At 39.9% G+C, this 27921-nt stretch overlaps 1 protein-coding gene across 5 annotated transcripts; it reads left to right on the top strand.

The window, feature by feature from the left end:
• Positions 1-27921, top strand: lmo7b (LIM domain 7b). 5 transcript variants are annotated; one of them, XM_034116433.1, is made up of 31 exons: positions 1-122; positions 294-380; positions 2810-2880; positions 3080-3149; positions 4123-4229; positions 4699-4729; positions 7063-7176; positions 7265-7415; positions 8293-8446; positions 14489-14548; positions 15256-15424; positions 17198-17343; positions 17524-17707; positions 17802-18428; positions 19457-19801; positions 20210-20324; positions 20997-21158; positions 21297-21463; positions 21585-21648; positions 21748-21807; positions 23059-23084; positions 23218-23325; positions 23413-23502; positions 23919-24106; positions 24350-24394; positions 24728-24780; positions 24855-25032; positions 25159-25344; positions 25434-25542; positions 26929-27031; positions 27288-27921. In XM_034116433.1, exons 2-31 carry the CDS (start codon positions 312-314, stop codon positions 27308-27310), a joined length of 3975 nt encoding a protein of 1324 aa, XP_033972324.1. In that variant the 5' UTR covers positions 1-122; positions 294-311; the 3' UTR covers positions 27311-27921. The 5 variants fall into 5 exon arrangements, with proteins under 5 accessions (XP_033972324.1, XP_033972327.1, XP_033972326.1 ...); XM_034116436.1 differs by lacking the exon at positions 14489-14548; XM_034116435.1 differs by lacking the exon at positions 21748-21807.

Here is a 27921-nt window from a genome sequence, read left to right as displayed (position 1 = left end):
CTTCAACCAATAAGCGGAACTTGTCAGTGATACAAAGTGTGTGGCAGAACTTGTGTCGGCTGATAAACTGGCTGTCAATTAGCGGGGAACTTTCACCGGTGAGCAGCTACACACAGCACAAGGTGACTAAATGAGCCGTTTTTGTTTATTTTTGGGTAAATCCAATTGAATGCAGTTTCCTCATGTTTGTTGACATTAATTAAACCTATTTGATACGCTCTGTGGTGGTTCATGGTGTGGTCGCTCCTTAATTAATGAGTTTAACTAAATGTGACCTCTTTTGCCTTTTTCAGTTGTTGAGAAGATAAACGATGGAGTGGCGCCAGCAGACCAGTGTCAGCTGTGCAGACGCCTTCAACGAGGCTCAACGCTGGATTCAGGTACATGTTTCACTTTCATCTGTGTTTTCATTTTGTATGTTTGCTCATTTACTTATCCCTGTGCAAACAACCATGCAGATGTGTCCTGTCAGCAGTTTAACCCAACAAGACAGGAAATGTTTTACAAATTTCAGTGGCAGACGTTTCCACCTAAACAGATTGTTTGTATCATAAGTAGCCTACTTAAACTCTCTAAAACAGTTGATGTCTGTACTCCTGTTTAAAACTGCATTTACAAACATATCTTTGAGTTCAAATGCAAAATAGGCCATACCTTGATAAGACTCAGGTACAGTAAGAGCTTGCCTCCTGACATAGAAAGCCCTATGAGACAATCTTCTGTGGTTGCACAGATAACAATTTATTTGACTAGACTCTAGTCACATCAATTTTTATCTGTGCAACCACTCTATGACCTCTAGTCACTAGAACATTCTCAGGAAGCCTCAGAAAAAATGCACATGGAAGGCATGCAAATAATTAGATTTTTTATTTTAAAGAAAAGCAATACACTGTGTGGTTTGTTATTCAGTGTGTCCACTGATATGTGGTGTAGGCAGGTTTCTTCATGCACACGTTTTTGAAGGATGTGGTTTGTATAGCAATGCATTTACTTTCTTGCTATATGTTGCTCATGTCCAAACATTGTTCAAGTTGTTATCTTTAAATCATAAACAATACATTCAACTTGTCAACTGTGGGCACTCAATGTTGACCAACTCTAAATGGGACCATTGATGTCAGTTGTGTCTGAGTGGATCATTATGAAAATCCTGTCCAGAGCCATTTTGGCAGTAAGCCCATGCCAATTTTACCCCTTCTATTTTCCTGCAATGGTGTTTGTGTGTGGCAAGAGGAAAGTAAAGCATGCTGTTTTTAGGAAAATGTTCATGTAAATGGTGTCATAAACTCTCCCTTGTGCCAAACCAATTGGTAAGGTGTTAGCACTGATATTCTGAATGCAGGAGAATAAGCTTCCATGTATTCAAGTGTCCATAAATTGTAACTGTTTATCATTCAACTCTGTAACACAGTCCAATTTATAAGCAGTCCAATTTCTCAACCAGACAAATGCAATCTTCCTTTAAATTACCTCGGACTGCAACATGGACAATATTTATAGCAAACTGTTTGCTAAATTAAACGCTTTGTCTTAAAAAAAATATCCTAATAGTGAAAATGTTCCGTAATAATGTAGAAGCCCTACTGTAGGGCCCATCCTCAAATGTCTTTTTTATCAGATCAAAAGTCCAATATCCAAATATTCAGTTTACTTTCTTGTAAGAGACAGAAGAACGTCTATAGACGTCATGTCAGAACTACTGTAGATCACATTGATTCAGTACTGAAGCCTGTATTTTAATCTCAGTAGGCAAGTGTTTGATCCTTTTTGGATTTTAGAATTCCCTTTTCAAAAGATGAATCTTCAATTCACACCAAAAAACAGAAAACAATGCAATCTGTGGATTCACAGGGACAGTTGTTTATTGGAATGACCAATTAAAAGTGTTTGTGCCGTAGAACTGACCAAAGCCTGACCACATTATTGTGTTTTATGGTGTTAACCTGGGACTGCATTGTCTGTTTCCTCTGAGAATCATGCGCTCCGTGCCCGCTGCCCAGTTCTACTGGAAATGAATTGTTATTGTGGATTCCTGGGGGGACTAATTAGTGAGAAGAATAACCTTTTGGGGCCCTCTGTTAGTTATGTAGCCGAACCTTAATAGCCCCATTTTTATGTCCTCATTACAAAGCTCCCTAGGCCTTGTGCCTGCTTCTGCCATGTAGAATCATTTAGATTGTGTTGTATTATTTGTTTTGATCAAAAAACATATTTGATGTTTTTTCTGTAGAAATGCTTGTCCACATACATTATTTTAATAGCCTTAATAGCTGTTTTGCTCTGTAGATATTTTGCGATTACTGCGATGACCTGTTTGCTGGATGAATATTCAGCTGAATCTTAACAGTATCTCACTTAATTTACTTATTTGTTCTTTTTCAGAAACTGGGAAATGCCTGCGCTGTGCACTTAATAACTCCTTTCAACCAGGACCTTGTTCTCCTCAATTCAACCAGAGTTGTTTAGTTTTTTTCACAACAAGCCACTAAACAGTGCATTTAAGCAGGAGTTCATGAAAGTGAAACTGAAAACTTGAAACTTTTTCAATTAAAGTACTTATACATTTCAATACTGCTTTATACTATGCGTACACCTTGTGTTCATACTAACACAGTTTTGTGAAGCTAAAGGGACATTTATATTCAAAAACAAATGTTGCACAAACTACTATATTGTGCTTTAGTAGAAAATGTGTTGATGTGAATGGTGTTTCTCATTTGGTTTGCATTAACAGACCATATACTCTAATATTAATGCAAGTTAATGATGAAAGTTAATGCATTTTACTCCTGCTGATGTTTTTTAGGAAGTCACTGGAAAATGCTTTGGTTGCAATGACTTCCGTGCTGCCTTAGAGAACGGAGTCCTGCTTTGCGAGTGAGTAATGATGCACAACACTTTTACAATGTCATATTTACATTTTTTAGGATAAAATTTGAGATTCATAAAAATGTTCTCTATGTAGCTTATTTTGTGCAATGGGACCCAGGTGATACAATTTCATCCCAATTATCTTCCGGATAAAGTTAAGTATATGTGAGCTCTTCCTGTTTTTAATTTGAGTTTTTCCTCGCAGCTTGATTAACCGGTTGAAACCCGGCATCATTAAGAGAGTAAACAGGCTTTCTACTCCCATTGCTGGTCTGGTGAGTATTACATCTTACAGTTATGACAATGTCTCTGTGTGTGTGCATGTAAAGGTAGCCTGGTGGTGTGGTGAATGCAGCCTTCACTGTGAAAAGAAGACGACACCTTAGCCAGGAAGTTTTGACGCATTGTGGTTTCCTGTTTAATGCAGCGAGAGACACAGTTGCCACAGTGTGAATGATCCTGAAACAGCATATGTAAAGTTTTTGTTGTTTATTCAGCATAAATAAAAATGCAGATTTTTATTTTGGCTTCAGGCTGTTTGCAAAGACTTCATACAAGTATAATTGCCTAAACTGCCCAAAGCAAGGGCAGGAAAAGATCAATTGCAACCTCCCATCAGGGGCCAATAAACATACAGAGCCTGGTGGAGGTGAGACGCACAGAGAGCAGGGAGTCTGCAGTTACTTTACTTTGACAATCTAAAGGACCATACTGGGGATTTTGAATGTCTTAGACCAGGAACCATACTTAAAATATATATTTTTCATGACAGCAAGTAGCCATTTAAATACCTATTATACTGCTTGCTGAACTTTGAACCCCTTAATAGAGATTTGTAATTGTGTCATTGTCAGAGTATGTCCACAGCCACTTTCTGTATGTCACTATGATTAGTTTTGAAAATGATTAAGAGGAAATGTTACAATAAATGTAGGCTTTCTAAATAAGATGAGGAGGCTTAGTCAGATCCCATTGTGGCAGATTGGCAGCCTCTAGTGGCAAGTGGACAAACTGCAATTCAAAAGTGTATTTTACTATTTTTATCAATTATTGATAACACTAATAATCTAGCCCTACTGGTAATGCATTTTAGAACAGGCGTTGTTTTAAACTCTTAATTATTTATTCTTTTAGTTATCAAAACCAATCTGATAATGTTGCTGGTGCTAGCTTTAAACAAGCTTACCCAAACAGCCTCTTTTTCTCTTCATGCTCTCATTTGGCTGTCTCTCTGCTGTTAATCTCCAGGATAATGTGAATGTCTTCCTGAAAGCCTGTGGGAAACTTGGACTGAATGTGTCTCAGCTGTTTCATCCCGGAGACCTGCAGGACCTGTCCTCTCGTGCAACACTCAGGTACATTGAGTGCCATGTCACTGCTTAAGCTACAGGTGCTCATGACAGCACAGAGAAGCACACCTTTTACTTCTAAAGGTCAACTCGCATGCAAATATTACCGTGTTGTCTTGATCTAATGTTTTCTGTACAGGCAGTGTTGGTCACATTTAACACTGTGGTATTATTACTGCAATAACTGTGCTGAAATAAGGGTTTATAGTTTGTCTCACAGCTGCTTTGAATGTCTAAAGGTACAAGCTTTGCCTGATGACAAGCTGCTGCTTTATTCAAGCTGATAGCATGTATACATTCTGATAAGTAGCTGATTAGTAGAGCATTGCAAATGAGAAGGCTTGCAATGTCATTGTCATTTTTTCCCCCTAACAGCTCTCTAGAGTATCTTGTTTCGAGAACAAGTGACACAACTGTATCTGCTGTCATACCAGTAATTGCAGGATCATGATGTATTTTTTTCTATTTATTTTAGGCGGGATGAAACCAATAGAAGACTCAAAAATGTGAGTTTGACCAGGATTACTTTTATTCCTCCGTTTCAATGTTTTTTTTATATTATTTATCATCATTCATGTATGACTCCCTCTCTTGACCAATGAGTTTAAAAGCAACTCTGTCTTGTTCCATTTTAATTGACACCTTACATTACTACTGAATATAACTACATGGGAGATAGTCAGCAGTTCAAATCCATTCTTCCACACAGTTACAGTAGCACCATCCAGCTCCTGACGCTAACACCCATGCAGCATGAAGACTCAGATGAATGATGATCATGGGAACTGTTTTACAGATAGAGTTTGGGGCTGATCACAACAATCTGGCAATAAACCCCCAGAAAGGCTGTGCCAAAGTGTCGATTTATTTTTATCTCGGTCTTAATTTGTACAAGTCTCTGTAAACTGCAACAATAGTGAGTTTGTTTTGTGTGTGTGTGTGTGAAGAACATGCGAGTACTGTATGTTCACGCTTGTGTGCACTGCTGGTATTTGACATGTGTCAAAGCTTATGAAGTTGTTTGGTTATGTGGGAAGCCTCATTTAAATCGCACAATAGCTGACAACTTGGGCCCAGTAATGAGGCTGTTTGTCAGAGCACTCTTTCTCCAAAATAGTTGTAGCATTTTTCTTTGAATGAACTAATTAAGGTCAATTTGCGTCCATTGAAGTCCGCACTTTTCATGCAGATCTCCACCCACATACGCATAAATAATTTAAGAGTTATTCGTGCAGTACATTTTAAAGTTGCAAACCAGAGCTGTTCCTCACTGTTTTTCCCAGGGAGCAGTGATGCAATGTGGAATAATGAGGACACGTACTGCTGCACTCTAAACATTCAAATTAAGTGACAACTGCTTTCTTTATTTGTAGGGATGGTTTATAAACATGTTTATCATAACGGTGAAGATTTATTACACTTAATCTCATTATCATGTTCTAGGAAAGTGTCTGCAAATGCCATAATGCTCAACATTGATGAGCGTTAGAGCAAACTAACAGGATATGATGAGAGATTTAAGGGTTCATAAATAATTTACAACGAATAGAATCATACGCGGCACATGACACCATTAGATAAGATTAATATATGTTGACTTGTTGTGTGCAGTGTAATGTTTTCCTTGGCATTGGGTAGGTGGCAAGCTATTAAATAATAATGATCGGGTCCTGTCCATGTGCTTCATACTTGTTTACTCTCAGGTTGTACAGATGAGGATAAACTGAAACCAATTTCAGCTCCAATGATTTAAACAGGCTAAGATGGCCAACAGAATAAATATTGGATAAACTGCATATTACACTTTGTCTCTGTACATAATGTGTGCTTAAAACCTCAACACTTTATTGCGACTTGACAACAATGGCTGGAACTGAAAGATTATGTTTGTATCTCCGTGCCACTGCAGACACGAATAAAGCATAATGTGGTATCCAAACAAAAAAAAAATCTAATATCACTCTGAATTCTCATCTTTTCCATCTAATGAGCATTGTGCTATGAAATATTTATTCAATTATTCAAATCTCTCAAGTCCCCGGATTTATTCAATCTGCTGACTGCTATATGATGACTTTGTTGCGATACAGATAGAGAAATTCTGTCGCATAGTGTTGTGGATAATCCCTTTGCAGCACTAGCTGCTGCTCTGCCAGGGAGACAGGCTGTCCGTCAAACAAAATATCTCTAGCCTCAAGGCAAATGACAAAATGTGTCTAAAACCCTTTGCTTTCTGAAACAATAATAATAATAAAACACTTATGCCAGGCCAGTACTCAATGTCTTTTCTAATTGGGTCAGGTAGGACTTCAACAGCATCTTGTTTCAAGAATAAGGTTTTTTAATTTCTCTTGAAGGCAACATGCCTGATCAGTATTTCCTTTGGCTAATGGGTCACTTTTAGGTGCATACATTTAGGAGGACAAAAACACAAATTGATTGTACTTTTGGCAGATTAAATTGACAAGTTAACAGTATATTTAGCAATGGATGAAACCAGGCCCTTGAAATGGCATTGCTGATCAGTCGGTCCACCACTTTGGTCCAGAAATATCAAAAACTCTATTTGATGGATTGACATGACATTTGGAACGGACAATTTAAAACACTAGTACCGTTTTTGTTTGTTGGCCTAAATGCTTATTGGTCAAAAATGTAAATCTCCATATGTAAAAACCAAAACTTCATGTTGGGTCTTAGCCACTACTGGATAGGGTTAAACGAGTCAGGACGAAACCCTTCACGTTCCTTCTTTACATGTTGGAGAAGATGCCTAGGTTTGGTCGCTGATGGGTCTTTATCCACTCTTTCACATTTCTTTAATTTCTGTCTTTCTCAGGTTCTCGTCACAATCTACTGGTTAGGTCGCAAGGCTCACCAGGACTCCTTCTACAGCGGTCCGCAGCTCAACGTCAAGGCTTTTGAAGGGCTGCTAGGATTAGCCTTGTCCAAGGTGAGCTGCTCATCTAAGCTTTAAACACCGTTCTAGTGCCTTATCTATATTTGTTATTATGAACATTAACCCTGCCTTCCAAACCCAGGCTCTAGACGAGGGCAGTCATTCGTTTGTGAAGGAGAGCTGGTACCCGGAGAGGGAGGAGATTCGACGCATGATACCGAACTATAAGACTCAGATTTCTTTGGACAGCCTCGACTCTCTGGATTCTCGAGTCCTCCACCAAAGCAGTGAAGGTATGTTTACCAATTATTTCTCCATCAAACCCCCCCACCATCAACCAGTGACTTGTTTACGCCACACCAACTGAAGTGTGTTGTGGTTTGGGTTGGCTGAAGGGTGCAAAACATTAACTTTTTTGTCCACTGGCCAAATGCCTACTTGATAACCGTTCTTTTTGTTTGGTTGATGAATGATTTAAAATCTACTAGCCATTTTTATATCACCACCATTCGGCTGTTATATGATGCTAATTGTTTGCACTGCTGGCAGTAAAAGACAATTACTGTGTAGTGTATCTGCTGCAATTTGCTGTAATCACTTGACAATAAAACACTGCAGTCTTTTTGCTTCAAACTTTATTTCGATGGAGTTTTTTGTTCTACTGGCTCTTTTTCTTTGTGTAAGCTTACCCTGCTAAACAAATGGCTGCTGCAACTTTGGCTAGAGAGAAAGACATTGTATAAACAAACTTCTTTTCATCCACAAAAATTATCTACCTTCTACTGTCAGTCTACAAAAGGACATGCCAAAAAATAAATATATCTATCAAGAAATACAAATATTCCCAAATGTACTTGGATCAACAACATTCTGATCTTCTTACTCAATATCTCATTCGTCTGCGCTCTCCTTAGCCGCTCTGTATGCACGTCAGTGATAGATTGTTGCAAGTTCCACACTGTGGTGATAGAAGTGTTTGTGATGGGAGAGGGCAAAAATATTTATGCTGTGCTAAGACTCAGTCACCCACTAAAGGTTATTCTGTTATGTTCTGATATCCAAACTCACTCTTTCGGCTCAGTGAGTTTTCTTCTTAGATGATTTGAGCTTGAGTTTTCAGTTCTCCAGGCTTTGAACTTTATCTGTTGCTCAATTTCCACTTGTTTCAAGGTTGGGGAAGTGACGCGGAAGCTGAGCAGGTGTTCAAGATGGAGACCACACAGCCCTCCACCCAGCAAAACAAAGGTTATATCCCACATCCACTCCTACGGAGAAAACAAGGACGGGAGGAGAGTGGAAGGGGCTGCGAAGGTCCAATTTCCAGGTACTGCAAATGTGTCTGCTTCTATACAGAGAGACTTCATTTAGTGCCACTAACTCACTAATCCAGCTGCAATTATATATTTTTTAACATTCTCTTCCTCATTAGATCTTTAAATGTGTGATTGGTTTTAACACTTGCATATGTCCCTCCTTTACTTGTAATGTCCACTTGAACATATGGTTTAACTTCCAATTCAACAGTAACAAATTACTGAGGAAACTGTTGTCTTTATAATCTCTCAAAATATGCTGTGATAAAATAACTTTCTTCAACACTATCATTGCATCATGACATGGATTGTTCTTGGTTTAAACTAATTTTGGAACAAAAATGTCAAGGTTGTCAAATCAGTTAGGGATTAATCTGCTCTAAAACGGTTTGGTGTTTCTTGTGTTTTTTCTTTTCTTTGCACTAAGCCCTAAAGCACAACCAACACGTATTCATGAACATCTCTAGAAAAAGTAGAAAAAGTCACATTTCACAAAACATACACAAGGTGATCATTATTTGTATAGACGCGAAGTCCCGCCCTTCTACTTATTTCGGAAAAAATATGTTTTGAAGTCAATGGGGAGAGAAAACGTATCTTTCGATCCCGTTTGAATTGTGCCATGAATTACACGTATGATGTTTGTCAATCTTAAAAAATCATTTCCATGTCAAAAAAGTCAGAGTTTGTCGTAAAACTGTTGAAATATAAGACTATGAAAAATATGCAACTAGAAAGACTACAAATCCCAGAGTCGCGTAAGTGATGTCATAATTGTTTTCCTCCACTAAATATAAGAGATAGCTAAGATAACTTTTACAATATGCCTGTGTGCTTTGTACCAGACTGTAATCATACCAGCAATGGGTCTTACTCGTTATTTAGCTTCCGGTCTGATGAAAGGACCAGGGGGGTATACTACGAATCTAGTTCAACATATCCTGGATATGTTTTGAGTTATCCGGTTGACTAAATCCAAAAAAAACCCGCTCTCGCTAAACGGTCCTACGACGCTGGCTATAAACTCGATCGCTCAAGCCAGCCGTGTCCTATCTAGTTAGGTGCGCGTTTACATAAAAGGGGTGGTATTTGGAGTGTTCGACCAATCAGAAACATGGAGAAGCCGTGTACTGACAGCGCAGCGCGTCATATATTTCCTGAATGAAAAGTCAACTAATATTAGACAAATATGAAGACTTTAAACATCCATGACTTAAACACTTTATCCAGGATAAAAGCCACATAGTTGCAGCTGCAAGGTGAATAGGCTACAGCTGGTAAAAGAAAAAGTGTTTGAATGCGTACATCAACAGGTTTATGATATCACTGCCCCGTCTAAGACACGAGTGGATCTGACTTTAATTACATTTGACTCGAGTGTTTCGTCAACTTAATGTGTTAAAATAATACTTCTGCATACAGTATGTGACACTGTGTGTTGCACGGCCAGATACGGCTCAAGAAGCTGACTCAGATAAGGAAATATATGATACATTATGATGTGATATGAATGATAATGGGACACATCGACGTCTGCACTCACAGTGCCGCGGACTGTAGGCTACGTAATGTTACTTTGATCCGGTTACTTATGTCGTGGCAGATATTTAAGTAAGCTTTCTTAACGCTAATGTTATAATAGTCAGATTGCTCTGAAGATGGGAGCTGATATTTTATTCATTTTCACGTTCACACAGTCGGTGATTTTGGCCGGCCGTCTTTCCTGCAACGGCAGTTTAAACTATATTTCCTTTCTCCTGTCATATGAATTGATCGCTTTAAACTCTGCACAATGAGCTCTGATTGGTCAGCAGGCAGTGCTTTTATCCTGGAACCTATCCTGCTCCGGAGGCTAGCCGTTCAGAATAAGTTATCTAGCCTGCTAAAAAGTGAACCAGCTTCGTAGGACCGGAAACCCCTGAAGTTAGCTTGCTAAACGAAAATCTTGCTTCGTAGTATAGGCCCCAGGAGTGGCTGGCTGGATCAAGTTAGCTACCTAGCTAGTAGCAAGCACGTTAGTTAGCATTACAGCCGGCTTAGCCTTGTCATTTGTATTAGCCTTAACATGAAGTAACATTAAAGTGGACCTATAATGCTATATTTAAATTATATATTGTAGGGCCATACCTATATAAGGTATATTTATACGTTTCTGTTTTCAAAATACCAAACAGATCATGATTTTAAGCCATGCCTCATTTTGCTCTATTTGCTGTTCTCCAGCACTGTTTTTGCAGGGGGCTGATTCTGTGAGCTGCAGCTGACCACGCCCCCCTGCAGGAGAGGGGAGCGCGCTCTGAACAGCTGCTGGGCTGTAAGAAGAGGGTGATAAAAATAGATCTCCGTCTTCCGTGTTTTATTATAGCCTATTATTATATAGAGTCGTTATTCATTTGTTTTAAAGCTCAATAAATAACAAAGAAGACCTTTGACCGGCACTTTTCTAATTTTGTCCGGAAAATTTAAACTTTAACGGACATCTTGACCGGCGAAAGAAACTGAAACTCTGCCGCACGGTCCCCTCGTTCCTTGGAAGAGGCGGAGAGGTGGGTGTTTGTCATCTGCTGGTGGACTAACCGGAGAGAATTACACTGCTTGCCTCAACGGGGAGGGATTGCATTGAATTAACGCAGCGGGAGCAAACGCTTGCCTCGGGGAGGGAGAAAAAAAGCCACAGCGGAGAATAAACAGAAGGGTAACCATGGTAACCATGCGCGGGAAGTCTTCTTCGCTGCTTTTGTGGCAGACTACAGCGCCACTTACAGGCCTGGCATATGTACTACAGCGTCTCCAGCGCTTTCGAGCGGCAATGGCCGGCCGTGGCCCAACCCCACATTCCCCTGATAGGTGGAGAGTTGGCCCAATAGCCGTAGCGCCACTTTCCTGACATCAGTAAAGTGTTCAAATCTGGATCAGTTTTTATCAGATCCGTTGCAGTCCCTTTTTTAGAGATTTGGCTATGGAGGAAAATAGAGAGGGTTGTGTTTTCTGACACTTGGTGAGTTCCCTGGAACACCGGGGACACATATTCATGTATAAAAGACGTACAAAAGTGCATTTTGCATGATAGGTCCCCTTTAAGTTAACCAAAGTGTTAAACAGTAGAGTAGTAGTCATATTTCGTGAAACCTTTGAAGAGTACTGTCATACCGGTGTGATCATTCTATAATACACCTTTAAGCCCGGATGCCCCCGAGGGAGACATGCTAACGCTACATTAGCATCGGCGATCTTTTATTACTTCATGCTATCTGCACAAATGGTTAACATTGAACATTAAAAAGATCAGGCAGTTCAGGGAGAATCGAAGGAAGGCAGGCAGGCAGCTTTGCATGACATTCTTCTGGACGTGTTTCATTGTGGTGATAGTGAGGGTAGTCAATCCCTTGTTTGACAAGACAGTAGTGACGGCCATCTTGGTGACGTGTGTTGTTGTGCGAGACTAGACCAGACCGTTCATTGACCGGTTTCACACAAAAAAAGTCTTACTTCACAGTTTTACGGCAAAATATATTTTTTTTACTTGCAAAATTATCTTTTAAATTGACAAACATCATGTAATTCGTGGCACAATTCAAACGGGATCGAAAGATAACGTTTCTCTCGCCATTGACTTCAATACATAATTTTTCCGAAATAAGGTCCCATGGAGGTCCACCGGAAAGGGAGGGACTTCGCTACTCTATTGTATTTAAAGCTTATATTAATACTTCTTTCCTGATAAAAACTACTCTGTCAAACTCTTTTACAACTTCCCAGCTTATTGTTTACGTTTTCAAAGTAAAACAAATTGGGCTAGTTACTGACATTTTTATTTTGACTCTTGGGAATATGTTTGAGCTTGTGAATGTTGTCAGTGCCTATAGTTTTCTTCTTTTTTTTTTAAACTGACAGTCTTCAGAAATTCCAAAATACAGTAGACAACAATATATGACAAAGCAGGCCAAAGCGTTTCCCGTGCCCTGCTTGGCTCAGTAATTGCTTTATCACACTACCTACCCTCCAACGCTTGAAAATCGAAAAGTATTGTGTTTCTCTAACCTTATCCTCAAAAGACTAAGTTTGCCTCAATACAATAATCTTCAACTAAGCTTCTGCTATTACTACAGTACTTGTGCGCTGCTTGGAGATTCTCTGATACTTGGTGTTACTATTTTATCCAAAGTGATCATAAACATAGATGTGGGTGTAACACTCTTTGCTGCAGCATTGAAGAAGACTCTCTCTCTCCTCAACCCTACCTCACTACATGTCCTCCAATAAGCGCCATTGATGAAGAGCTTTTCTTGAGCGCTCTGTGTGAGGAAGACTCCGAGGACGATTATGCTGACGCCGATCCTGTCCTGGACGATTTGTATTTCCGGCGAGTGCAGCAGACCCTTCATCAGACATCTAACAACCCCAACTATGACCGCTACTTACCCAAAATGTGGACTCCAGAAGAGGAGACTCGTGTGCGAACAATCTTCCTGGGCTCCCAGAGAAGACCTTGGTATCGTAAAATGCTAGGCTTAAGGTCTGTTGGCTGGTTTTACTGCTCTGTGATGCAGGGCTGTTCTCAGTGTTAAAGCTTTCGAAGGTTCAAATACTTTATTTACTAATACAAGGCAACGCTGAACCTGCAGTTTTCCGTTGTTGCTGTTGGCTTTTATATTTACGAAATGTGATGCTTTACTTAAGAAGAAAGTATTAATGGTACCCTTTTTTTTTTTAAATAATCAAAAAAAGGTTAATGCCATGGCTCAAATATGACTTATTGTACTTCCTTTAGGGAAATCTAACTTAAAACCTTTTCTATAGTGCCAGAATAACCTGCTGTGTGACTTAATGGCATGTGGTGCAATGTTGATTATTGTATTCAGCTATAGGGTTTGATAGCAGTTACTTAATCCAGCTTAACTATACCAGCAAACTAGGTTTTAGTTTTGCTGTTGGAATAGCTAGCACTACTATGCGAGAAAAACAAAAATGACATAAGCTAAAGCTGCAAAATCAAATGCCTTGCAAATTTATATCTAATTTCTTCCTCTTAGAAAACTTTATTTTTTAAGTTTGCTGTAATGTGTTTATATAAGATGTGGTAATAATTTCATTCATCTTCTATTCCCTTTCTCTGACTAGCTGTAAAGCTTTGGGTTCTTTGAGGAAGTGACTTCATTTCCTGGCTTGTGGCATCTGTCAGTGTACAAAACGTCTCTGCCAACTCTCAAGCCTCAAAACCTCCGGGATACTCTCTGCCAGGCCTGAACATTCATCCTGAAGATCCACAGCTAATGTGCACACACATTCTGCACAACCTATTGACTTTGAGCACTAACACACTATTCTACTTGTTCTCTCAGCATGTACCGAAGTGCACCTGTTACTCTTACATTTGCAAATCTTTAATCCATCAGCACACTACTTAATTTTCATATGCAAATGTAGCCTTGTTTATCAACGATTGTATCAGGGAAAATTAAATGTGTGCTTTGAATTTGAACTGATTGTTTTCCTAACTGCTGCACTGTGTATAGCATGGCATTTACTTTGGCACCTTATTCCTGGTGAGGACGTTTTAACAGCATCATGCTGAGTGACTCATTGGTGCATAATTGTGAAACACATGACTCATGTGTTGTGTCATACTTTGATAGCCATAACAGAATCATGTCATTCAAAACATCTTTTGTGCCAGCGGCGGCGCTAATGTTTTCCAGTTTACTTTCAGTGTGAATATGGCTGTGGAACAGATACAAAAGTAGGTCAATAAACTGACTAAAATATTTTTTGCATTAAACTCACTCTTTCTGCCAAGATGTTCTGTGTTTAGAAGGTTTGTATTACGTCTCTGGCATTAAAGCCATATGTGTTGTATCTGTCATCAAACATTTCCTTTTTTTGTCTTCAAGTACACTTCTCATGCCTTCTCTCTATATACATGTATTTTAGGTTTAGTATGGCCCGTCTGGCCTTCATCGTACTATGTTGTTGTGTTGCCTTTTGTCACACCAGGTGCATTAGATGCAAAATGCCCTTCATCAGTCTTCATGTGTGTTTCTTTGGTTCTGTAGAGCATATCAAAGCCAGGTCAGACCTGAGAGAGCAGTTCAGGTCAACCCTGGCTGGATTTGGTGAGTCCTAAAGCTTTGGGCAAAGGTGTCTGAGACTGCTCCCAACATATCTGCTTTGCTGCTGCTTCATCTGGTTGTTTTTAGTTTCTCTTCAAAATAATATTGCGCCGCAAAACATTTAGCCTTTTTCATGAAGATGAATCACAAGAAATCCTCATCATTAATTTTCTGGGCCCAGACTTGACATTATTTATGACAAACTAGAGGACTGTGTAATCACAGTCTTGGTTACTTTTTCATAAAATGATGTCACAGTTCTGATATATTACCTGCTAAATACTGCTTTAAGTTATTTCAGTGTCACATCTGACGTTTCCTCGTGCCTACAGCAGTGGTTTTACTTGTTACAAGTCATGGCTGTTGTTACACAGACAGCAACATCTGCTGCGTTGTTTGACTTGCATCTCTTCTCTGGCACTTTGCTAAGGATTCTGTTGTGTGGATGCAGAATGTGTCGTGTTGCAGCTGTTAATACTGTGGTGTGCAGTATATTCTGTTTGTTTATGTGTAAGCTGACATTAAGCACATGCATGGACTAGTTGTCAATGTAGAATGGCATGTTTGTTTGAACTGCTTTGCATTACTGCTATTCATCATGCTTGTTCTGCTCCATGGCATTGCTGCAGTGTTTGATTAATGCCATCTTTGTTTACTCTGTATATCTTTTATTTATTTCCATGATGTTCCTTTTTGTCTTTCATAACCAGGAGCAAATCACTCAGTGACATCCCGATGGTTTACCCTGTGCGTAAGCTTCCTGGTGAGCACACCATCTATGATGAAGACCTGGACATGAACATGGCCAACGAGTGGAATCAAGAAGACAAACGGAGGTGTAGTGTTGCTGCCAAGGACAGTGAAGCACAGTGGCAAGATGTAAGACTAGAAAAGCTGTTCACAAAACAATCTCACTGACGCATCCATTTAGAAGCTGTTTGGGAGCATTTTAACTTTCAACCTCAACTTTTAAATTGAAATAGAAAAGTCCTTTAAGTTATCTTAAAGTTTGAACATTTCAATACAACTATTGCAAATGCTGAGGATTACAATAGTAGATCTGAATATGGTAATGCCAAAAAATGAATCTTTTTAAATAACCCTTGGATGCACGAGTGACTGGACCCTACACTCTTCCATAAGTGGGTCAAAAATGACCCGTATGAGAATAATAATAATGTGTTTTTTTGTCATTTCGGTTAAGAAAAATCACTTGTATTATATTTTGGTTCACACAAGAAATATTTTATATTTAATTTTTCACTATTTATAATAAAAATAAAAAAAAGATTTACATTTTGAAAAAAAACGTTTTGAACATAATTTATAATTGAAAAGCAGAAAACTATCATGTACACACACACACACACACACACACACACACACACACACACATCAATTTGATGACATCAAATATTTTCTGAGGTAAAAAATGAAGATAATCAGACCGATAAGACCGATCTCCCTCCACAAACACTCCTCTGCCACAGCCTCAGTCCCCCAAGGCGTTCCCACGGGATCAGTACTCGGCCCCCTCCTCTTCATCATCTACAACATCCCCCCCTCTCGGTCAAATCCTAATTTTACCCCCTCCACAAAACCGCAAAGATCCAACCCTCTCTTACCTGCAGCTGAACGACTTATCCTACCTTAATTTCCTTCCGCCTTGACTACTGTAACTCACTTCTCTACGGCATCCGCTCCCCCTCCCTCGATAGACTCCAAATTGTAAAACATGTAGCCGCCCGACTCCTCACACACTCCAGATCATGGCACCACATCACCCCAGTCCTCAAAGACCTTCACTGGCTTCCCGTCTCCCAATGCATCAACTACAAAATACTGGCCCTCACCTACAAAGCCCTCCACCATCTGACCCCACCCCCTATCTCACTGATCCCTCAGATCCACCTCAGCCGGACCCCTGTCCCCCCAAGTCCAAACTAGGCAGCTTTGGGGACAGAGCCTTTTCTGTGGCAGCTCCCAGGCTCTGGAATTCCCTCCCCCAGGATCTCCGCTATTCCAGTCCCTCACAGTATTCCAGTCCCTTTTCAAAACTCATCTCTTCTCCTCCGTCTACTCATAGCCCCCCCCCCCCCCCCTTATATTGTAAAGCGATTTTGAGTCCTTGAAAAGCCCTTTAAAAATATAATTTATTATTATTATTATAATAATACTGACAGGTATCAGATCTTGCTGTGTAAAATAATCTTCCTGAGAGGTGTCACTTGTGATGTAGTCTGTGTGGTCTACAGTGAATGTATTCCTGACAGCAACAGGTGATAAGAATCAAAGGTTCCCATAGGATTCCATAGAAAATGCATGCGGGTCATGTTTGACCCACTTATGGAAGCTTGGGGTAGTAATACAAAAACTACAATTTCTTAAAATGTAAATAAAAACATTTGAATGGCATGATATCCAAAACATGTTTTTTGAGGCATAGCTGGAATATGAAATGATAAAACATTTGAATTACAAAGATACTTCAAGAAAACCACCTCACCGGGTCACAAAAGACCCACTTATGCATCTAAGGGTTACATTTGAGATTTTGTCATCCACCGTTCCCAAGGTCAAAAATAAACATCAGATCTTAACAAAAATACGTTAGGGATGTACAGGGTAATCGTGCTGTGCCTTTTGTTTCAGGACTTCTCAAAGTGGAAGAATCGTCGCACGAGCACAAAGTCTGACCGCAGGAAGTCTCTAGACAGAGAGCATGTCATTACTCAAATGGCCAATGGGGCTGGGATTAAATTTGAGAAGAACAAAGCACAAGGTGGACTGATAAAGAGGTGGGTCCTGCTAAAAAACCCTGTGGTTACCAAGGATTTATTTAAAGTGTGTATTGAAAGCTGCTGACCTCCCTTGATCAACTTTCTGTATGCCACAGTGAACTCATGTAATATGACACCACCCCCCCCCCTCTTTCTTTATTACATGGGCTCCTCTTTCCTTACATTTCAATTCCCCAGCGACCAGCAGTCCCCTCGCAGGCATTTCCCTGCTCCTCGTCCTCACAGCACCTCTCCCCATTCAAGATCCTTGAGCTCTGATCTCCGGCCACATACTCGGGCTCTGCTGGCCCGCAGTTACGCCACAGAGCCACCTTTCAGTCCCCAGGCTCCACTTAGCTCCCAGAACTCATCCCACACTCGGGTACGTTTACAGATGTGTCATGCTTTGCCTCCCTCATATTAAATGTTTTCTTGAATGTGACATGGCAAATATATATATATTTTGTTATGCTCAGGGATCTTCTGTTGGAGCCATGCCTGCCTCTGAGGCAAACATCCTGGGAGAGGAGACTCACTTTGCCTCCTTGGCTTCACATGGAGCAGAAGTCACCACTCCTTCTCTGGACGGCCCTTTCAGCTTCCAGGCCCAAGTCAAAGTACAGGGAAGCCCAGCTCCTGTCCAGCCCACTTCTGAAGAGGCCCAGTCAGTAAATGTGTTAACAAACCAAATCTCCACTCTGGTCACAACCATACAGCCAAAGGTGACCACGAAGTCAACGAAAACCCGGGAACCTACAGAATCCATGTCGAGTCACAAGGAGCCATTATGCGGTAATCCAAAAGTTCCTGCTTTTTGCACTGATCAGGCGGGAGTTGATGGTCTGGAGGACTTGTCCCACAAAAACCACAAGTCCCAGGAAGAGAGCCAGAAGATGTCCTGGGAACCAGCTGTGGAACATGGCAGTGGCCAGCAGGCTGCGGCTGGCTACAACTTTATGTCCAAAATTGGGTCCTGGTCCGGCTCTGCCAGCCTCCCTCGTGGTTACCGGAGGTCCGAGGGCTCGTCTCGTCTCTCCTCTGCAATCACAGCCAGGCCCTTTGGGACCAAGTCCAGGGTGTCCTCTCTGCCGAGACTGTTCAACGTGAGTTCATTTTTATCAATGGTATTGAACGGTTGTTGGGTTTTTTCGTACAGTGTTTAGTCCAAATGTTTGTAAAGAAAATTGGTGGAAAAAACATCTTTCATTACAAAAATACATAATTGGAATTTGTGCATCTGTTGGAAAATGTTAGGCAGCTTATAAATGCAGATTTGCACACTAACAAGTATTTACGTCAGTGTAAGAGTAAACTACAGCTCCCTTTGTCTTGATAACAAAGACACGCTTAACGTGGTGCAGCGGTGGATTTGTGTTTTTAGACAACAATATAACTTTATGTTGGAGTTCTCATAGTGGATAATACATCGTTTCTTTTAAATATCACCACTACATTACTGCTTTTCTCCTGAAAAATAAATGGATTAGAGGTAATTTCCTGGCATAAAGGTAGGTGTACATAAAACATTAACCAGCTCTAACCATTGATTTTTACCTACCACTCTACCCCACTTTTGCCTTCAGATAAACCTGTAATACTGTCTAGGGACAGATGTAAACGGTACATGGGTGTATCTCTGCATTCTCTGTGTGAAATTTTGCATTTTTGTGTCAATGCTTTTTAAGGATAACGACTTGCCACCTGCTCATTACATTTGAAAGTTTAGACAGTTATATGTCTGTCTTAATGGAAGGCTGCTGCTCAGGAGGCTGCAAAGGAACATGTTTAAGGCAATGTTCCTTTGCAGCTCACGCTAGTTAATGTAATGAGAGCATCTCCTCTGTGCTTGTGTGGGTGTTTGGGGGCATGTACATGTGTGTACTATAAGTGAGTGAGCTTGTGTTACCTTTTTGTTTTCTTTGGATCGCCCTGCTCATTAATAATAGAAATACTGCTGCACCATTGTGAACAGCGTCAACAGGATTACATTTCTTTTTTTTTTTTTTTACACAAGTCTTTTTTGTTGGCATTCAGTACAGACTGTCTTAAATTAGCAGTCACATACCAATGCTGCAATTAAATGTGTTTGTACTGCCTTCCGAATCACATCCTGTCTTTGTTAAATCTCCAGGTAGACAACAACCAGGGTCTGCTGATGGATAGTGAGAAAGAGGAATCTCTTTCTCCCACCAACAAATCTTCTCTTAAAAGACAGACTGCTACCACCCATTTGAAGGTTCAGCATGTTACAGTCAGACAAAAGAAAGCTAACCAGGCGCAGCAGAGTGGTCCAGAGCAGGAGGAGGAGGAGGTGAAAGGTGCCACTCTCTCCAGTCAGAGCTCCTTCCAGACCATTGGATATCACCATCAACAGAACACACAAACCCAGCTAGTACCGCAGCCTCATTCAAGCCTGCAGACCCAAAACAACACAGGCTCCACTCTCCAATCTAGTGCAAGCATTGACCTCCCAAAGGTGTGTTGTCTTTATGTATATTGATGCAACTCGGTTGAACTTGAAATGTTTTGTTGACAGGATTTATTTATTTAAAATAGAGATCAATTCAATTTTATTCAGCGATGGTGCCTGTCTATGAATAGATAAAGGAAATGAACTCAGGTGAATGGTTAGAAAATATTTTTTTCAGGCACTTTTATTGGTTGTGATTTAATAATTGACACATTTTAATATTGTATTATAAAATTAAAGACTTTGAGCCAGTAAATTAATTTCATTGTTACTATTTCACCATATCGTACATAATAAACTGGTGTGGATCTCTTGATATATCTGTGTAGCAGGATTCTGAAGGATCTAGTTTCCGCCAGGAAGCAGAGGACATTGGATCACAGGGTGTCACCTTTACGTGTGTCTGTGTTTCAGGTGGATCACAGTGACATGAGAGTCAGCCTGACTCTCAAACCCAACAGTAGACCAGACTTTGGTTTCCAGACGCATTGGGACTCTAGAGGGGCGAGAGTCAAATTCATTCAGCCTGGTAAGACTTGTGCTATATTTATGTATTAATTGCTGAAATATTGTCTCACTATGGTTACGTTGATCGTGTTGAGTCTTTGCTTTGAATGGTAGGCTATTGAGAAACAAGACATTTTAGTGATGAGCTGGCAGTGCTACATTGTGCTCTAAATGTGTATCTGTTTGTGCTAACCTCATGCACTTACAAATAGGACAGGAATTTAAGACACTGACAGGTCTCAGCACACACAGAGGAATGAAAAACTGTCACTAAACATAAAAAGGATCTGACTGAGACAATTTTAGATTAAACAAAGCAAGTTATCATGTGCCTGGGAAAAGAGAAGTCTCTTTTTATTATTGAAACATGAACAGTGAAATTGGGTGTTAATGTGTATTTTGTGTTCATCTACTTAACATGGATAAAACCAGGGGAAACTACAAAGTGTGATTTATGTTTTTAAGACCAAAACATAAATATTTAATAGGAAGATAGTATGGTGTCAACTTGCTCTATGTAGTTTTGGCTTACTGGCCTACTTTTCAATTTGAAATGGCAACCTTGTCCTCAATACCGCAGCTCAGTCTGTGCGGAACAAATCATTTCTGAAGCTGGTACCTTTTTTTTATTTTTTTAATGTTTTGCCATCCTCATCTTTCTTCATTTCCCTGACGCCTGTCCCTCCCTCCTCAGGCAGTCCGGCGGAGCAGTGCCAGCTGTGTGTGGACGATGAAATTGTGGCTGTTAATGGAGTTGCGGTGGCACATTTGAACTACAACCAGTGGAAGGATAACATGACATCTTCCCTGCAAAACGGCCATCTGACCATGGACATAAGGCGCTACGGCAACAAGGGTAAGATGATGACCCAAAAAAAGATGGTTGTACCTTAACCACCTTTTTAATTATTTGTGATAATTGTACCTCTAACCCCCAAACAGTGGGCACAAACGCAGTGTGGTGTTAGGTTTGATGGCTGGTTGTTTTCATTAGATTGGAGCACCAGTGAGGAGAGTCATCACAAGCAGCCAGGCCGCAGCAGGGTGACCCTCAATCTGACTTCTGCAGGGCCCTCTCTGATAGGTTGCCCTGATCGCCATGCCATCAGTGGTACCTCTTCAGAAACCCCAGTCAGGAAATTCAATGGGCAGACAGACGATGTGAGCAATGTTTAAGCCAGTAAATCACTTCAAATCAAAAATGGATGCACAAAGCTTTTGATAGTGTCACCTAATAAGAGGTGTTCATCGGGTCAATGTTGGTGTTCTTTCACCATGCCAGGTTTTACAAAGTAAAGTCATTCACGGAGAGCCTGCTGACAGCCACAAGACAGCAGGAAGTAAAGGTAAAACATTACAAACATGTACTTTTTTATTAAAAGAAAACTCCTTAAGTACTGTATTTTCTGAATTGCTCACTATATCTGTCCTTCCCCTTCATGTAGATTATAATATTATTAGTAGGAAAAATCAGAAAAGGAGGGAAGAGTTTTTCAAACAGAAAGGTAAAATTCTTATTTGACTTGTGTGTCGCAGCTTTGGCAGCTGGTGCTTGGCTTGGTTAATTATTGGGTATGTAATGAATGCAAATTATTAAATCAGTTGAATAAGTTAAATAAAAAACTATTATGATCAGTAATTACTGTAGGTACTTTAACAGTATTCTTACTATTGTAATTGTAGTATTATTAATTAAAGTTCAGTGTTATTTCTCCATCAAAAAATCTATTGATAGTTATATGACCTGGGGGATGAAATTATGCTTCTATTGGCTTTACATGGTAACTGCAGAGTTGACAGCACTGACTATATACCACTCCATGTGATTTAGCAACAGATGCTGCTTTTACTGCTCATTGTATGTACAATAAGTACATTCATAATGCTTTCCTTTGTGATTGTGATGACTCTGATGTGTTTCCTACTACAATGGCTTCTCTCTTCAGGCTCTGCAGGATTCAGCTCATGGGTTTACTTGTGTGGTAAATGTTTGCATTGTGTGCAGTGTTTGTCTTAACTCTACTCGAAGCATCATGCTGTGGAGCATCAGCAAGAGCTGAACAAAGCACATGTGTGTTGTCCTGTGAATACCTTTTTGATTTACTGTAGCATGCCTTGCTCCTTGCTGAATTGTTTCTGTACTACTTTTGTTTCAGTATTTTTGTGCATTTTCTTTAGGCTGGGGATATGTTAGCAGGCTTGCTAATCCTTGGTCAGGAATAGTGGCAATTTGTAGGTCTACAGAATGAATCTAAACAACTCTCTTTGTGAGCCATATGTCATTTCATAGTTATGACCAATGATTGAGTGACACAAACTTATAATTGTATTAATTTTGTCCAACATGTTTGGTATTATTTGTTCTACAGTGAATATTGTTTTTTAGCCACTCGGGAATCAAGCAGGGCAGTACACTTAAATATTGTTTACTATGTGGCTAACTTCCAGAAACTGTAAGGTCCATGTTTAATGTTAATACTGTTTCTAGCTAAAGATGTAACCAAAGTGTTTGTGCCACGTACTAATATGCTATAAAACATGTGTTGAGGTCAGCGGGATGAACTAAAGTCGAGTGTGTCTGCAATGTATCTAGTGCAAAGACGCTAAAGAGGCAAAACACGATGCATATAAACCATAGTGCTTGCATGGATTTCAAGTCTTCTAATGTTTCCCCTGCCATTGTGTGATGTGTGTATCCTAAACGACATTACACATGACTTGATCTTTCTGCTGACCTGTTTTTTTATCTCTCGCAGGAGGGTCAGAATCTGCAATATCTGATGTAAGTTACCACAGCACTTGATCAAAGGATGCTTGTATGCGTGTTCAAACAGAAGTTATGCATATGCGTTGAAAGAGTTTGTGCGCTTCACTATGATCATGTTTGAGCCGGCAGTCTGTTTGTGCATCACCAGCTCCAGGTGCCATCCCTCAGCCCCTCCTCATCCAGCTGGTCGTGGGACCGCGAGGGGGATCGGAGGCGTCAGGAGAAGTGGCAGGAAGAGCAGGAGCTCCTCCTACAGGTGAACACTATCCTTCCAACAAAAGAATCAGCCCGACACACTGCTTGTTAGTCTTTATGTAAAGTCTGGGTGCTTGTTTTTTTTTAGGAGCAATACAGGCGGGATCAGGAGAGGCTTGAGTCCGAGTGGCGGAGGGCACAGCAAGATGCAAAGGGGGAGGTTTGCTGGAAGCCAGGGGTAAGGTTGATTGGTCCTCTGAGCTTTTATCAAACAGCACAAGTTGGCAGTTATAGTGATCGAAAAACATATTATATCAAACGTTCATCTAAAGGAAACAAAATACAAATGTTACCCTTGACAGAAATATCTACAAAACCTATTCTTTACTTGTAGAATGTTTTTTAATCAAGATCCTAACAATGTGATCATGTACGACTCGTATAAGTATTTTATATCTGCAGCTGTGACACATCTGTAGTTACTGTGCTAAATCTCACCTTCACTGCTAATAAGATGCACAGTTTCTTGCTTTCGCTGTTTTTTCAAATTGTTGTCGGAAACACTCTGATTCAGTTGAGAGTCCCTGTAAATTCGCAGTGGTTTTTCTATCGAATGGAAATAATTTTCTTGTCTCTTTATTCATGCATTAACAGCAAAAAACGTTTGAAAGGACCAATGGTGGTGAGAGCACTGCCAGCACCCAACTCCATGTGAATGGATTTACAAACAAAAACATACAAGCAGAGAAGAGCTCTGACCGAGATGAGCTGAAAGATGAAGGGACCACACCTCAAAGTAATGCACAAGGAGAGCAGCATGACAAGATATCTGGGCCAGCCTGGTAAATCAGCTTTTTCTCCCCTCTTCAACAACGGTGTTAGCTCTTATCCATCCTTGCTGGGTGTAACAGTATTATATACATGTAGAATCACAATGCTTACTATTGCATGACATGTTTGAGGGATTTAATTAATACTTGCATAAATAACATGTGCTTTTTTCTGTCTTGTCATGATCTTTTCTACTTTGCTGACCTGTTGTGCTTCCTCCTGCTTCTGCTGGGTCTTTCCATGCTTCACCTCAGGCCTGAGGACTCCTGTGGCTTTGTTAAGCTGTCCTCTGCACACAGGTCAGAACAAGACTGGCTCAAAATGACTTTGCACTTGTTACCTTATAGTTCTCAATGTAAAGCTTTTGCATAAAATATCCTATTGTATTATGTCTGCAAGCATAGCATGATTGTTTTGTTCTAAAATAATTCATAAAACCCAAGATGATTGGCTATTTTTGTGTATTATAGGTGGGCATTATTAACAACTAACTTTCCCTCTTGTAAAAAAGTAACCCACCTTTTAAGCAAACATCTGCATGCAACCAAATTGGTGCAAGCCCTTTTTTCCAAAGTAAAACAAATATTTACAGGGTAGTAATATCTGTGTGATACGTTTTTTCATTCCCATAGGGCAAAATCCTTCTCTACCCCGGCATTAGCTAGTACCCACAAACAGACAAGAGGTCAGTATACCTTCTATTGTAATATTCCCCTCGGTTCATGTGTTGTACTGGGCTAAACCCTCAAACTTTGATAGGTCCAGGTGATGAGAGGAAAAGAAAAGGACAGTATGCGTCTAACGCTGAGAAAGAAAGGCAGCTGATTTTGCAGGAGATGAAGAAAAGGACTCTTCTTCTGACTGACAACAGTTGGATTCGGCAGCGCACCAGCAGCTTTTACAAAGAGCCTATCTATGTTGGGGTTCCCATGAAGAGGTGAGTGTAGTTGGACCTAGTGGGACGCTACTTTCCCTTTTTTGTTTCACAAAACTTGGTAATGGCCTTTCCCCCCTGTTATTTCATGTTCCCTCTTATTTCTGACATGTGACATCTTCTCTGCAGGTATGAGTCTCTGGATGACCTGGATACTCTCCGTCAGTCCCACCCCTCGGTCGCTACCTTTAGTTACCCTCGTCCACAGTCAGCGGCTGCAGGCTACTGTGTCCCCAGCAGGAACTCCTCCTCTCGCTACAGCACTGGATCAATACTATCCCAGAAAAGTACATTTGATTCCTCCCATCACCCCAGGTATTTAGTTCATAGACGTAAAGAGTATGTATCTTCTGTTGCATTGTGTTATTCTTTTTTGCCTCACACTGTAACATGTGCTGCCCCAGGATGGTCAGTGGCAGGAGGACTTGCTGTGTGTGTGAGCGTGTCCTGGGTAGTGGGGCAGCCATTGTCATAGAGACCCTTAGTCTCTGCTTCCACCTCGCCTGTTTCAAGGTGAGGGGTCATGACCGGGGTCATGGTGCGGTTACAGTAGCTCCAGTCCCAATTCACAATATTATACTGCCAGACTTAAAGCCTTATGATCTCCTTCCAACTGTTTGGTATTTGAATGCACAAAGTGAAAATGTGCATGAGTGAAAAAGCAAGAAATCTTAAAAACCTCAAATCACAGAATATTAAAAATAATTTATTAAGAGATAAAGTGGCAGCTGTTGAAAACTAAATATGAACATGATGAAAATAAACAAGTCAATCAAGATGTATTTATAGAGCTTGTTTTGAAATGGCACGTCCATAGCAAAATGCTTTACAGAGAAAAGTCAAATACAGTTGTGATGATTTAGAAATAAAATAAATAGAAAAATGACATATGGACATTCAGGATAATAAATTATACAAATGAGCGATTATTTCATCCCATTTTCCACATGGGGATCTTAGTTACTCTCATTCATCTTTCAATTAATTAATACAAGTCACGAGCAACCTAAAATGTATTCTTGAAATGTACGCTACATTTGGATGGAAACTATACTAAGACCTACATAATTCAAAAATTATTCTACACTGTTTTACTCATGTCAGATATGTGACATGACACCTTTTTTCTGTGCTTATTGTAGTAAAATGTAATTGGACTGAAGACTAATGTGACCGCACCTTTGGCGAGGTCAACAGGAGTATCTCATAACTGTAGTTACAACAAAATAACCCTTAAGCGCCTGCTAGCAGAAGCATTTCAACGCTTCTATCTTTGCTGCCTAGTTTTCTTTTTTCTTCTTCGTCTTCATAAGGTATCTGGCCTCGGGTCATGTCTGGTGTTGTAGTCCTGTGTGCTATTTCTCTCTCTGTCTCTAGTTTTCTTCATGTGATTGGTTTATTTGAAGAGTTCATCCCGCTGTCCCGCTTTGCTTTTAGATGCTTATTGTGAAATCTCACCTGCAGAGAACTCACATATGTAGACAGCCTGTATATCCATTAGCATGTAGACGTTAAAGTGAATTCCTTTTCTTTTGTAAAACTCTGCTCCATATAAGTTACAGACACACACAGCACTTAGAATATGTATATATATATATGTATGTATATATATATACTTTTGTTCTGCATTAAACACACAATATATATATAATGTTTGTGTGTTTAATACAGAACAAAGGTTTCCATATATATATATATATAAACTTTTGTTCTGCATTAAACACACAATATATATATAATGTTTGTGTGTTTAATGCAGAACAAAAGTTTCCATGCTTTGGTGGCAGATAATCTGGTGAAATGATTTGGTCACAGAAAGCCCACGTCACAGCTCCGACTGATGAACTTTAGGTAGTCCTTTTTTAGGTTTGTCTTCTCACCACTTTCTTCTTTTCCCAGTGTGTGGGCTGCCACCGACATCTCGGAGGAAGTGAGACTGGAGTCCAGGTTCGAATCCGAAACAGGAAGCCCCACTGTGAGCCGTGCTATTTCCAACTCAAGTGTGAGTATTTGGCTTTTCTTAAACAATAAGTCTGATTCTCTCTGAAACTTATCGCACCTCACAGTTTCTGTACCTCATGTCACTAGCTTTCCCACTACAGCTTTGTTCTTTCTTCCTCCATAAAATCGTTTTTTTATTGCCAATTTCATAGCAGTAATCACCCACTTCAACCAAATGTTCTTTGACTGTGCTTAATAACTCACCAGGAAACGTACATTTAATTAACTGTTATTAATAATGCATATTAACATTTTAGCTGCTGGTCCCCCCTCCATGTGACCAAGACAGCATACTCCAGATCACAGATTAAGCGTCACAATCGCTGGGAACTTCTGTTTCATAAAACTGTAAAACACAGAGGAATCATCGTCCACACAGCTGAGACATGATGCTTCTCCCACATTAATGACCGGTAAAACTGTAACTCTATCCTGTGATACAAAATCATGACAGCCTGTGGATCCACATGTAAAGTAGACTCTTATGGCTGTTTTTTAATCACATGTGGTTTAATAATGTACTTAGTGCACATGACCTGTTAATTTGCGAAGTTGTTTCCAAGATTATGTAGATTTAATATATGAAATAAAGTAATAATGGGAATTATAAGTTTGATTTAGGCCTTTATTTTATCGTTGGTGTTGCTTTTCGTCATCCTTGTGTGATATATTTGTCCAATAGTGCATTAAAGATAACAGATCTTCCTTGGTAATATAACCTTTGTACTGAGGCACATTTTAACTGGTAGCTTACTGAAGCCCTTTCTGTTCTATTGTAAACTCACCAAGTGCACTTTGGGATAAATAACTTGTTTATACAATATGTATTTCTCAAGTAAAAATGGGAATGTAACTGATTATGTCTTTGTAAATAAAGTGCACTAAATATTA

The sequence above is a fragment of the Trematomus bernacchii genome, unplaced genomic scaffold, assembly GCF_902827165.1.
Source record: "Trematomus bernacchii unplaced genomic scaffold, fTreBer1.1, whole genome shotgun sequence".
Lineage (NCBI taxonomy): Eukaryota > Metazoa > Chordata > Actinopteri > Perciformes > Nototheniidae > Trematomus > Trematomus bernacchii.
The sequence above is the reverse complement of the archived record's forward strand: the minus strand, read 5'-3'. Positions and strand labels throughout refer to the sequence as shown.

Coding starts and splice junctions, on each gene's coding strand:
- lmo7b (XM_034116433.1), top strand. CDS start 312: ATGGAGTGGCGCCAGCAGACCAGTGTCAGCTGTGCAGACGCCTTCAAC. Junction 3,150..4,122: donor CTACTCCCATTGCTGGTCTG/GTGAGTATTACA, acceptor GTTAATCTCCAG/GATAATGTGAATGTCTTCCT. Junction 23,503..23,918: donor AGGTTTGCTGGAAGCCAGGG/GTAAGGTTGATT, acceptor ATGCATTAACAG/CAAAAAACGTTTGAAAGGAC.